Below are 14135 nucleotides of genomic sequence, written 5' to 3'. Positions count from 1 at the left end.
TATCAAACTGGGGGTATAGCTAACATTGAGGAAGAATGCAGTATAATACAAGAAGACATTAAAACTTACAGACTGGGCAGTTAAGTGGCAAATGAACTTTAACATAGATAAATGTGAGGTGATGGACTTTGATAGGAAAAATAGAAACATCACCTACACCTAAGAAAATGAAAAACTGAATGAGGTAGAAGAGCAAAGGAATCTTAAGAATGCAGGAAATCATTAAAAGCAACATTGCAGGTAAGCAAACCAATCAAAAGTGCTAACAAAGCACTGGAATTTATTTCTAAGGGTATAGAATTCAAAAGTAATGAGTTTATGTTAAACTTGCATAGGACCCTGGTCACGACACACTTGGAGTACTGTGCACAGTTCTGGCCTCCATACTATAAAAATTACATAGAAGCACTGGAGAAAGTACAAAAAAGATTTACAAGGATGGTACCAGAACTGAGAGATAACAGCTGTCTGGAAAGATTGAACAGGTTGGGTCTTTTTTCTTTACAAAAGAGAAGACATAGAGGTGACCTGATACAGGTCTTTAAAAATTATGAATAGGTTGGACAGGGTAGATGTGGAGAGAATCCAAAACTAGGGCTGTAAATATAAGATTGTTGCTAATAAATCCAATAGGGAAAGAAGGAGCAATTTCTTTACTCAGTGAGTGGTTAGAATGTGGAACTCTCTACCACAGGAAGTGGTTGAGTCAGATAGCTTAGATGCTTTCAAAAGAAAACTAGACGAGTACATGAGAGAAAAGGGAATAGAAAGAAATGCTGAGATGATGCAGATGTAATGGGAGGAATCTCGTGTGGAGTATAAACAGCACAGACTAGTTGGGCCGAATGGCTGTTTCTGAGCTGTATATTCTATATAGAATCATAGAAATTTATAGTACAGAAATTCAGCTCATTCTGTCTGTGCCGGCCAAGAAAGAGTTATCCAGCCTAATCCCACTTTCCAGCTTTTGATCCGTAGCCTTGTAGGTTACGGCATTTCAAGTGCATATCCAAGTAATTTTTAAATGCGATGAGGGTTTCTGCCTCTACCACCCTTTCAGGCAGTGAGTTCCAGATCCCCACCACCCTCTGGGTGAGAAAAGTTCTCCTCAACTCCCCCCTAATCCTTCTAATAATTACTTTAAATCTATGCCCCCTGATTAATGACCTCTCTGCTAAGGGAAATAAGTCCTTCCTATCCACTTTAACTAGGCCCCTCATAATTTTATACACCTCAATTAAATCTATCCAATCTTTTTTCGTAGCTAAAATCAGCAGCAGCAGATTATATTCCACCACAATCTATAACCTCATTGCCCGGCATATCTTTCACTCTATCATTACCATCAAACCAGGGACCAATCCTGGTTCAATGAGGAGTGCAGAGAGCATGCCAGGAGCAGCACCAGGCGTACCTAAAATAAGGTGCCAACCTGGGGAAGCTGCAACACAGGACTACATGCCTGCTAAACAGCGGAAGCAGCATGCTATAGATAGAGCTAAGCGATCCCACAACCAACAGATCAGATCAAAGCTCTGCAGTCCTGCCACATCCAGTCGTGAATGGTGGTGGACAATTAAACAACTAACAGGAGGAGGAGACTCCATGAATATCCCCATCCTCAATGATGGCGGAGCCCAGCACACGAGTGCAAAAGACAAGGTGTTTGCAACCATCTTCAGCCAGAAGTGCCGAGTGGGTATCTGCCTCCTCCTGAGGTCCCCACCATCACAGAAGCCAGTCTTCAGCCAATTCAATTCACTCCATGTGATATTAAGAAAAGACTGCGCACTGGATACAGCAAAGGCTATGGGCCCCGACAACATCCCGGCTGTCATGCTGAAGACTTGTGCTCCAGAACTAGCTGTGCCTCTAGCCAAGCTGTTCCAGTACAGTTACGACACTGGCATCTACCAGACAATGTGGAAAACTGCCCAGGTATGTCCTGTTCACAAAGCAGGACAAATCCAATCTGGCCAATGACCACCCCATCAGCCTACACTCAATCATCAGCAAAGTGATGGAATGTGTCGTCGACAGTGCTATCAAGCGGCACTTACTCACCAATAACCTGCTCACCGATGCTCAGTTTGGGTTCCGCCAGGACCACTCCGCTCCAGACCTCATTACTGCCGAGGTCCAAACATGGACAAAAGAGCTGAATTCCAGAGGTGAGGTGAGAGTGACTGACCTTGACATCAAGGCAGCATTTGACCGAGTGTGGCATCAAGGAGCTCTGGTAAAATTGAAGTAAATGGGAATTGGGGAAAACCCTCCACTGGCTGGAGTTATATCCAGCACAAAGTAAGATGGTTGTGGTGGTTGGAGGTCAATCATCTCAGCCCCAGGACCTCACTGCAGGTGTTCCTCAGGGCAGTGCCCTAGGCCCAACCAGCTTCAGCTGCATCATCAATGACCAGCCCGCCATCGTTAAAGTCAGAAGTGGGGATGTTTGCTGATGATTGCGATGTTCAGTTCCATGCGCAACTCCTCAGAAAATGAAGCAGTCCATGCCCGCATGCAACAAAAACTGAACGACATTCAGGCTTGGGCTGATGAGTGGCAAGTAACATTCGCGTCACGCAAGTGCCAGGTAATGACTATCTCCAACAAGCAAGAGTCTAACCACCTCCCTTTGACATTCAACAACATTACCATCGCCGAATTCCCCACTATCAATACCCTGACCAGAAAATTAACTGGACCAGCCACATAAATGCTGTGGCAACAAGAGCTGGAGGAACACCTGCAGTGATGTCCTGGGGCTGAAATGATTGACCTCCAACCACCACAACCATCTTACTTTGTGCTAGATATAACTCCAGCCAGTGGAGAGTTTTCCCCGATTCCCATTGACTTCAATTTTACCAGAAATTCTTGATGCCACACTTGGTCAAATGCTGCCTTGATGTCAAGGGCAGTCACTCTCGCCTCACCTCTGGAATTCAGCTCTTCTGTCCATGTTTGGACCTCGGCAAGAGGTCAGAGGCTGGATATTCTGTGACGAGTGACTCGCCTCCTGACTCCCCAAAGTCTTTACCATCTACATGAGTCTAATGGAATACTCTCCACTTGCCTGGATGAGTGCAGCTCCAACAACACTCGAAGCTCGACACTATCCAAGACAAAGCAACCAGTTTGATTGGCACCCCATCCACACCACCTTAAACATTTACTCCTTACGTGGCTGCAGTGTGTACCATCTACAAGATGCACTGCAGCAACTCGCCAAGGCTTTTTCGACAGCACCTCCCAAACCCATGACCTCTTCCACCTAGAAGGACAAGGGCAGCAGATGCATAGGAACACCATCACCTTCAGGTTCCCCTCCAAGTCACACACCATCCTGACTTGGAAATATATCGCCGTTCCTTCATCGCTGCTGGGTCAAAATCCAGGAACTCCCTCCCTAACAGCACAGTGGGAGTACCTTCACCACACGGACTGCAGTGGTTCAAGAAGGCAGCTCACCGCCACCTTCTCAAGGGCATATAGGGATGGGCAATAAATGCTGGCCTTGCCAGCAACAGCCACATCCCGGAACAATTTTTTTTTTAAATCCAGAAATCCCATTTAACAATTAAGTATTTGACTTAATCAGTCACCATAAATCACTTGCTCTGCTCATTGTCACTGGAAGATGCCAGAGCGTTTCTGATAGGTTGAAGTATCTGGTTTAGATCGTGCTATTTAATGTGCGGTCGTGCTATCGTGCTATTCAATGGGTCGGTCCAGATCCAGGTGGGCCGGCTTAAGACGGTCCACAGAAATGCAGTCCGGCTTACCGCCGACATCCACTAGGAAGGTCTTGTCCCCGGTTTCCAGGACGCGGAATGGTTCATCGTAGGGTGGCTGAAGAGGTCCCCGGTGGGCGTCGTAGCGGACGAAAACGTACTCCGCCGCACGAAGGTCGAGCGGAACGTGGGACTGCGGGAGGCCGTGCTGCGATGTGGGCACCGGCGCGAAAACCTTGGCGTTGTCCAGAAGGTCGGACCGCTGACGGGCTGCGGACCAAGGTTCCGTTGCGTTGGAGACGAAATCCCCGGGAACCCGCAGCAGCTGTCCGTAGACGAGTTCGGCGGACGAGGACTGGAGGTCCTCCTTGGGAGTGGTCCTGAGTCCCAGCATGACCCACGGGAGTCTGTCGATCCAGCTGTCGTCCCGGAGGCTGGCCCGGAGCGCGGCCTTCATGGAGCGATGAAACCGTTCACCCAATCCGTTAGCCTTAGGGTGGTATGTTGTGGTGCGGTGGAGTCTCAACCCGAGGCCTCGGGCGACAGCGTTCCAGAGCTCCGACGTGAACTGGGGGCCCCGGTCGGAGGAAATGTCAGATGGGACGCTGAACCGGGCGACCCAAGTGCTGATGAACGTCCGAGCCACATCGGCGGACGTCGTTGAAGACGGCGGGACGGCTTCTGGCCATCGGGTGGTTCTGTCGACCATTGTGAGGAGGTGGATGAACCCGTGGGAGGGCGGCAGGGGCCCCACCAGGTCCACGTTAACATGGTCGAACCGCCTCTCGGGCACCGCGAAAGGCGCCAACGGGGCCTTAGTATGGCGATGCACTTTCGAGCATTGGCATACCACGCAGGTGCTGGCCCAGTCGCGAACGTCTTTCCTGAGCCCGTGCCAGACAAACTTAGCCACCACCAGCTTCTGTGACGACTTCCTGCCCGGGTGGGAAAGATTATGGACGGCGTCGAAAACTTGCCATCTCCACCCATCGGGCATGACAGGAAGTGGCTGCCCAACGGAGACGTCGCACATGAGTGTGGTGCCGGCATCGTCGAACGCGACGTCCGCTAGTTGAAGGCCCGTGACTGCCGGCCTGGACGTCTGGGTCGGAGGCCTGGTCGGCCGCCATGCAGGTGTAGTCGATGCCGAGGTGCACGGCGCTGGCGACAGCTCGGGAAAGACAGTCGGCGACGGGGTTGTCTTTCCCAGCCACATGCTGGATGCCTGTTGTAAACTGAGATGAAGGCCAGCTGGCGTTGCTGACGGGTCGACCACGGCTCGGAAGCTTTAGCCATAGCGAAGGTCAACGGCTTGTGGTCCACGAACGGCGTGAACGGGCGGACCTCCAGCAGGAAACGGAAGTGTCGGACGGCGAGGTAGAGGCCGAGAAGCTCGCGATCGAAGGTGCTGTACTTCTGCTCATTGGGTCGGAGCTGCCGGCTGAAGAAGGCGAGCGGCTGCCAGATGCCGTTGACCCACTGTTCGTGGACGGCGCCGACCGCATAGTCCGAGGCGTCAGTGGTGAGAGCGATCAGCGCATCAGTTAACGGATGCACCAGCATGGTCGCGTTAGCCAGGGCCCTTTTCGTGTCCGTGAAAGAATTGGCCATCTCCTCGGACCAGTCGATGGCGAGCTTGTCGGGCTTGCCTTTGAGGGCCTCGTAAAGGGGCCGCATAAGCTGGGCTGCTCGGGGGACGAAATGATGGTAAAAGTTCACCATGCTCAAAAACTCCTGCAGGGCCTTCACGGTGAGGGGTCGCGGGAAGTCCATCACGGCCTCCACTTTCGATGGCAGTGGCACCGCCCCGTCCTTTGTGATGCGGTGCCCGAGAAAGTCGATCGAGGACAGCCCGAACTGGCACTTGGCCAGGTTGACGATTAGGCCATGCTGGCTGAGGCGTTCGAAGAGAGTCCGGCGGTGGGACACATGCTCCATCTTGGAGGCGCTGGCGATGAGGATGTCGTCCAGGTATACGAACAGGAATGTCAGGTCCCGTAACACGGTGTCCATTAGGCGTTGAAAAGCCTGGGCAGCGTTTTTGAGGCCGAATGGCATGCGGAGGAATTCGAACAGCCCGAACGGGGTGATCACCGCGGTTTTCGGGACATCCTGCAGCCGGACAGGGACCTGGTGGTAACCCCGGACGAGGCCCACTTTCGAGAATACCACTTTCCCGGCCGGGCGGGCGGAAAAGTCCTGGATGTGTGGAATCGGGTAGCGGTCGGGGGTCGTCGCGTCGTTGAGGCGTCGGTAATTGCTGCACGGGCGCCACCCGCCGCCTGGTTTCGGGGCGAGGTCCACGGACTGTTAGACCAGCGGATGATGCCGAGGCGCTCCATGGTGTCGAACTCGGCTTTAGCGCTGGCGAGTTTCCCCGGGTCGAGGCGCCGAGCACGGGCGTCGACGGGCGGACCGGTGGTAGAGATGTGGTGTTCTACCCCGTGATTGGTGGCGGCGGACGAGAATGTGGGCTTCGTGAGGTCCGGGAACTTGGCGAGGAGGCGGGAAAACTCGTCGGAGGCCGAGAGTGCGCTGGACAACTGCGTCGTGCAGGACCTGCTGAGGGAACACTGGAGCGAGCTGAACGTCTCGGCGTTGATGAGACGTCGGTTCTTGACGTCCACCAAAAGGCCATTGGCGCAGAGGAAGTCAGCGCCGAGAAGGGGGGGCGGACACTTTTGCCGTGATAAAGTCCCAGGTGAACCGCTGCCCGCCAAAACAACGCCACGTTCCGTTTCCCGAAGGTGCGGAGGGAACTGCCGTTGGCGGCTTCGAGGACGGGGCCCTGGTTCCCCCCTTGAATGTCTATGGTTGACGCGGGCAGGACGCTCACCTGGGCACCCGTGTCACAAAGAAAACTACTTCCGGAGTCGGTGTCTGTAATAAATAACAAACTGCCTGAACGACCGACAGCCATAGCAGCTGACGAGTGGTCTTTCGTTTGTTTCGACGCGGGAAAACTGCACGGGGGCCGGCACTTTCTGGCTTTGGGGCCGAACTGCGCGTGGTAGAAGCAGAGGCTTGGGGGCTGCCTCCGTTGGGCTGTATCGGTGGGGGCAGGGCTCCGCGTGGCCACGCAGTACTGTTGCCCAGCGGAGAAAAATTTGTCAGCCTCCTTGGCCAGGTCGCGGAAATCGGTAGTGGAAGAGTTGGCTAAAGCCGACCGTACCTGACCTGGCAGCTGTTGAAGGAACAGTTCCTTGAAGAGGAAGCACGGCCTGTGTGTGCCCAGGAGGGCCAGCATGTAGTCCATCAGCTCCGAGGGCTTGGAGTCGCCAAGCCCGGGTAGAGAGAGAGCCCAGCGTGCGCGCTCGGCTTCGGTGAGTCCGAAAGTTTCTAAGAGGTGCGTTTTCAGCGTTTCGTATTTGTTGAGCTCCGGGGGGTTCTCGAGCAGGCTCACGACTCTGGCTGCAGTGGAGCTGCCGAGAGCAGAGACGACGTAGTAGTACCTCGTGTCGTCCGCGGTGATGTCCCGGAGTGCAAATTGAGCCTCGGCCTGGGCGAACCAAGCGGCAGCCTGTTGTTCCCAAAACTCGGGTAATTTGATGGAAACGGTGTTCGTCGCCATTTCGGATGAGTTCTTTGGAATCGTCCAAAAGAGCAGCGGGGTCACCAATGTTGGAGTCGCTAGAAATCAACAGGCTCTGAGACTTTTGTTGCAGCAAAGGCAAAACGTGTCTTACTTTATTCACTCTCCACGAGGACTGAAGGTCTCAGCCCCGTTGCAGGGGCTATGGCGTCATCACGCAACCGACGCTCTTAAAGGGACCCTGCACCGATAACCCAACCCAGCATGTACATACCACAACATTGCTATACAAAGTGAATTGTGTTTAGGTACATATAACAACATTGGCTATACGTACGTTGTGTTATTGTCCCTATGTGGTCTCCGCCACAATAGAAAATATATAACTATAGAAAATGTGTGCTGTGTCTGTGTGCAGATTTTACCTGAAACCGGTTGTGCACTCCATTGGTGACGGCCTTCAATGTTTTTCCTGCAGCACACAGCTGAAAATTCCTTTGAACATAGGAACAGGAGTAGGCCATTGAGCCCCTCGAGCCTGTTCTGCCATTCAATGAGATCATGGCAATCTCCGATTTTAAAATTAACAATTGATCTAGCGTCAGTTGCACTTTGCAGAAGAGTTCCAAACTTCTACCACCCTTTGTGTGTAGAAGTGTTTCCTAGTTTCTCCCCTGAAAGACTGTGCCCCCAGTCCTAGAATCCCCAACCAGCGGAAATAGTTTCTCTCTATCTACCCTATCTGTTCCTCTTAATATCTTGAAAACTTCGATCTGATCACCCCTTAACCATCTAAATTCTAGGGAATACAACCCTAATTTGTGTAATCTCTCCTCGTAACTTAATCCTTGAAGTCCAGGTATCATTCTGGTAAACCTACGCTGCACTCCCTCCAATGCCAGTATATCCTTCCTAAGATGTGGTGCCCAGAACTGCTCACAGTGCTCCAGGTGTGGTCTAACCAGGGTTTTGTATAGCTGCAGCATAACTTCTACCCTCTTGTATTCTAGACCTCTAGATATAAAGGCCAGCATTCCATTAGCCTCTTTAATTATTTTCCGTATCTGTTCATGACATTTTCATGATCTATGTACCTGGACCCTAAGTCTCTTTGGACCTCCACTGTTTTTAGCTTTTCACCATTTAGAAAGTACCCTGTTCTATACTTTTTAGGTCCAAAGTGGATGACCTCTCATTTGCCTACTTTGAAATCCATTTGCCACAATCTGTCAATATCCTTTTGTAATTCTATGCTTTCATCTACACTGTCTACAATGCCGCCTATCTTTGTGTCATCGGCAAATTTGGATATATGACTTTCTATGCCATCATCTAAGTTGTTAATAAATACTGTGAATAGTTGAGGCCCCAACACAGACCCCTATGGGACACCACTAGTCACATCCTGCCAATTTGAGTACCTGCCCATTATCCCTGCTGCCTGTCTCCTGCCACTCAGCCAATTTTGTAACCAGGTCAATAATTTGCCCTCAATTCCGTGGGCTTCTACCTTAGTTAATGGTCTCTTATGTGTGACTTTATCAAGTGCCTTCTGGAAGTCCATATAAATAACATCCATAGACATTCCCCTGTCCACTACTTTAGTCACCTCTTCAAAAAATTCAATCAGGTTTGTCAGGCATGACCTACCTTTCAGAAATCCATGCTGGCGCTCTCTGATTAACTGAAAATTTTCGAGATGTTCAGTCACCCGAACCTTAATTATAGACTCTAGCAATTTCCCGACAACAGACGTTTGGCTAACTGGTCTATAATTCCCTGGTTTCCCCCTCTCACCATTCTTGCATAGCGGAGTGACATGTACAATTTTCCAATCTAAAGGAATGGTTCCTGAATCAAGAGAACTTTGGAATATTATAGTTAGGGCAGCTAACTGCCACTAGATGTCAGCTGTGGCTCAGAGGTAGCACTCTCACCCGAGTCAGAATGTTGTGGCTTCACATCCCACTCCAGAGGCTTGAAAACTTAATCTACGTAAATACTTCGGTCCAGTATTGAGGGAGTGCTGCACTGTTGGAGGTGCCGTCTTTCAAATAAGACTTAAACCCAAGGACCGTATGCCCTCTCAGGTGGATGTAAAGGATCCCTTGGCACTATTCGAAGAAGAGCAGGGGAGTTCTCGCTGGTGTCCTGGCCAATATTTATCCTTCAATCAAATCGTTGCTGTTTGTGGGACCATGCTGTGCGCAAATTGGCTGCCACGTTTCTTGTATTACAATGACTACATTTCAAAAGTACGTAATTGGCTGTAAAGCACTTTGGGATGTCCTGAGATCATGAAAGGCACTAAATAAGTGCAAGATTTTTTTTCTACTTCTAGATCTCTGGACATGATGGCTTGTATTCTTGAATTTTGTTCTTCTTTGGTGGTGTTTCATACTGTTTTATTTGAATGTAGCTCAATACAATTAAATAGCGATTCTCATGTCTTCTGGCTTTTTAGATATTTGTCTTTCCCACAAAACTACAATACACACTATAAACTACGATACACTCGGCCAAACTGGATAGTGGTATCAGAAGAATTTCTCTAGTTTATATCTGGGCTTTTCCCAAAATCATTCTCTATAGTCTTGGCTGCAATTGAGTCCAGACTGTGTCTCATTTGTGAGAAAACTGCACTTGTTCTGATAAGAAAGGCAGTTCTTTTCACCTTGAGGCAATGTTCTTGTAATGAGGACACAATGCTGTATCTGGTCTGCTTTTGGCAAAGTGTTCCAGGATTCCATACCCTGTGGTGAAAGCAAATTGGTTGTTGAGTCATCATTGTTATAGTGGATGATGCATGCTGGAACAGTGTAGGTCTGCTTTGTCATTTTACAAAGAGAAAAAATAATAATGTAATTGGACTACTAGTTTAAACTCAAGATTTTCAGTTTTTTCTTCTTCCCCATCTGCATACAGATACTCTTACACCGGCCTCTAGTCCATCATCGGTAATCTTTCCTGTTACACCATTAACCCAAGATGAAGCTTCCACCTCTGGGCTAAGTATTGAGTGTCGAGTATGTGGGGACAAAGCCTCTGGCTTCCATTATGGCGTACATGCCTGTGAGGGCTGTAAGGTATGTGCAATATCACAGTAAGTCTTGTTTATTGAAAATTTGTGGGTTTTGTTGATTTTCTTTGTCAGTTCTGACTGCTTCACTAAACATGCAACATCAAGAGATTAGTCCTCTTGTTGCTTAACACTTTGATACTTGGTTTCAGATACTTAGAACATTTGGCACTTGGCTAAATGCAGTCTTGGAGTTCTTATGATGTTGGCTCATGTCCTTACTCATCTATTCTAAATATGGGTAATACTAGGTGAAGTGGAGTCTCCTCCCTCCTGGAATACAACTTATCTCCCCTCTTCCCCAGGTGCTGAGTTTGAGTTTGATCCATTGGATCATTCACTAATGGTTTTGCGCAATGTTATCCTGTCCAATTTAAATTCCTCAAGGGAGGTATGCAGCCAGAGTCTATGGTGCTACTATTATCTTCCAACTACAGGAAACACTTTTTTTATCCGGCGTGGTGCCGGTTTTATCAAAAAGTCCAGATTACAGAGAGGTACAGTAAAAGGTATGAGAGCTCCGTACACGGCCACAGATCCAGGCTTCCCTGTTGCTTAGCAACAGGTGCAGGAACCCCGGCCACAGATCCAGGCGTCCCTGTTGCTTAGCAACAGGTGCAGGAACCCCGGTTACACAGCCACAGATCCAGGAGCAGCCACTAATATGAAGTAAAACTTACCTGAACCTACTCCTGAATTTTGCCGGTTAACACAGATTTCTGGTTATTTAGGTGCCGGTAAATCGAGTTTCCTGTAGCTGAATGTCTTTGGTTGCTTCAGAAAATTATTCTGGTAAGACAGCTGGTGGAAAGCATTACTCTACTTATCACTGCATCCCCTAAAGCGTTATATGCAGATATATTAGCAATGCATCCCCACCTGCCGCAAGGATGTAGATTTGACAATTTTAACTGTTTCCTGGGGAAATATCTGTGCATTTTTATTGGGATTTGAATGTTTCTGGATAATGAGCTGGATCGTTATCTTAAAACATCTAAATTCTGGTATACAGGCCTTCAGGCAGGTTTTCAAAGTGATGGTGGCTTGGGGCCTAAATTATATATTCCTGGTAGCCATATGGGTTGAACTTAAAAACAAAAAGGGGGCAAGCACTTTGCTAGGAGTGTACTATAGGCCCCCTAACAGTCAGGGGGAGATAGAGGTGTTACGTCCGGGTATAATAAGATACAGACTGCAGCAGAAACGGTACAACAGGTTTACTCAACGTGGCTCACAGTTGAACTGACTGTACAGATTACTACTCAGTGCTATATACAGGTGTGGTCACTGCCGGTACTACAGTATACGTGAGCTGTAAAAAGCAGTTCCCCCCCCCCTTAAAGGTATATGATATGCCTATCAATTAGTCCAATAAAAGGCGACGAGTTAAGAACGTAACTGAAGGTTTTTATTGGCTAAATAACAGAGCCCACCCTCGTGGGTGATCCGATCCAACAGGGAGGAATACTAGCCAGTCAGCTACCTTTATACCTGGGCAGGTAATGGGCGGAGTCGGAGGTGGTCAGCCCAGGTATAACAGTGCGACAAGAGGCGACCTCGTGTAGTGATGTGACAGTGAGAACAGTGAGAACAATATACAGTGATAACTATAACAGTGGTTTACCACAGTATATACATTACAATTCCTCCCCTTTTAGATTAACAGTACCATAACACTCATTTAACAATTAAATATCAAACTAATTACAATGAACACTTTTAACATGCAACATTAGCTGAAAATAGTCTATTTATATATTCAGTCTTTGGGGAGGCCTCCTGATCCTTTCTGGATAGCGCCTTTCCCGAGTGTCTTGCTCTTGGTGCGGAGGCGATTCTGGCCCCCTGTCGTCGGTTGGTTCATCAGCTTCCGATGCTACTGTTTCTGGGGTAGATGCGACCTGTACGTCGGGTTCATCACCAGGTACGTATGGGCGAGGCATGGGGTTGACTTGTTCCTGTGACTCTAGGATCTGGTCAGCATGGCATCTCCCGATGCTCTCCCCAATGTCCACTGTGTACATTAGTGGGCCCTGCCATGTGCATATCGTTCCTGGCTGCCATTTTTCTGTTCGGTAGTCGCGGGCCAAGACTGGTTGCTCTACATTGAAGCTCCTTGTTGGCTTCTCATGGATGTGCTGGAATTGCTTACTCTCAACACCTCTTCGTACGTTTGGTCTGAGCAAATCCAGGCGAGATCTTAACCTTCGGTTAAAGAACATCATGGCTGGGGCCTGGTTGGTGACTGCATGTGTCGCATTCCGGTAGGCGAACAGGAAATTGTCCACCTTGTGCTGCACCGGAATGTTGTCATTGTACATAGCCTTTATTGCCTTCTTAAAGGTTTGTACGAACCTCTCAGCTAATCCATTTGTGGCTGGATGATACGGGGCGGATGTGTAATGCCTTACCCCATTCTTTTTCAAGAACCTCCGGAACTCTTCGGACACAAACTGTGGTCCGTTGTCGGAGCAAATCTGTTCTGGCAAGCCATTCCTGGCAAAAATGGTCCAGAGGATTGCAATAGTTTTCTCCGTGGTGGTGGAGGACATTTTGATGACCTCAGGCCATTTCGAGTGCGCATCCACGGCTATTAAGAACATTGAGTCCATGAATGGACCAGCAAAATCAATATGCACCCGTTGCCATGGAGATGAGGGCCACTCCCATGGGTGTAGAGGGGCCTGTGGTGGTGCATTTTGGACTTTCTGGCATCCTGAGCAGCTCTTGGTCAGGTCCTCGATTTGTTTATCGATTCCCGGCCACCACACATAAGCCCTGGCTAGGCGCTTCATTTTCACCCCTCCCAGATGACCCTCATGAAGCTCATTGAGTACGCTATCCCTTAACTTGGGTGGAATTACCACTCGTGATCCACACATCAAGGTTCCCCGGCACACTGACAGCTGTTCTCTCCTTGTCGAGAATGCTGGCAACAGTGAGTCGCCATGTGCTGGCCGTCCCTTCACCGTCAAATCATATACCCGAGACAGTGTCGGGTCATTTCGGGTTTCCTTTTCGATACAAGCGTTAGTTACCGGTAGGTATTCAACTATAGTCGAATGGAATATTTCGACAGGATCCACTGCTGGTGCTTCCTCCGCAGTAGGCAGTGGCAGGCGTGATAGCCCATCAGCATTTCCATGCTGTTTCGTGCCCTTATATTCAATCTCATAGTGGTGCGCCCCTAGAAAAAGTGACCATCTTTGTAGTCGTTGCGCAGTCATCACCGGAACGCCCTTCTTTGGATTAAAAATGGAGACAAGAGGCTGGTGATCAGCCAGCAAGGTGAATTTCTGCCCATGCAGATAGTGATTGAACTTTTTCACTCCCCACACTAGGCTGAGGGCCTCCCTGTCAATCTGGGCGTAGTTACGCTCGGCTGAGGTTAGTGATCGTGACGCAAAGGCTATTGCCTCTCTGAGCCGTCCGAGAATTTTTGCGACAGCACCGCTCCAATGCCGTAGGGTGACGCATCACATGCCAACCGAATTGGTAATGCTGGGTTGTAATGGGCCAATACCTCTTTCGATGTGATTAGTGTTTTGCTCTTCTAGAAAGCTCGTCTACATTCGTCACTCTACTTCCATGGCACCCCAGTTTGCAGTTGGGTGTAGTGTTGCAGACAAATTTGGCAAGAACTTATGGTAGTAGTTTACCAGCCCGAGGAACGACCTCAGTTGTGACACATTTTCCGGTGCTGGAGCCTTGACTACTGCCTCAATCTTCTCTGGGGACTTATGTAACCCCTCTTTATCGATAACGTGGCCACAATACGAGATCTGTTTTC

The 14135-nt window shown here is 49.2% G+C and overlaps 1 protein-coding gene across 4 annotated transcripts in view; it reads left to right on the top strand.

Annotated features, from left to right (window-relative positions):
- pparab (peroxisome proliferator-activated receptor alpha b) overlaps window positions 1-14135 on the top strand; it is a 185045-nt gene that overhangs the window by 79304 nt on the left and 91606 nt on the right. For all 4 annotated transcript variants that reach the window (XR_015081333.1, XM_086008854.1, XM_086008856.1 and 1 more), the window contains exon 3: window positions 10192-10352. Coding sequence is in view for 3 of the 4 variants with exons in the window: in XM_086008854.1 (XP_085864980.1) it covers window positions 10192-10352 (161 nt within the window). In the remaining variant the exon portion in view is untranslated. The remainder of the gene's footprint in view (window positions 1-10191; window positions 10353-14135) is intronic.

This window comes from Somniosus microcephalus, chromosome 16 (assembly GCF_052327205.1).
Source record: "Somniosus microcephalus isolate GS21.2 chromosome 16, FLI_Smic_1.0, whole genome shotgun sequence".
NCBI lineage: Eukaryota > Metazoa > Chordata > Chondrichthyes > Squaliformes > Somniosidae > Somniosus > Somniosus microcephalus.
Note: the sequence above shows the minus strand (reverse complement) of the source record. Positions and strands in the feature narration are given on the sequence as shown.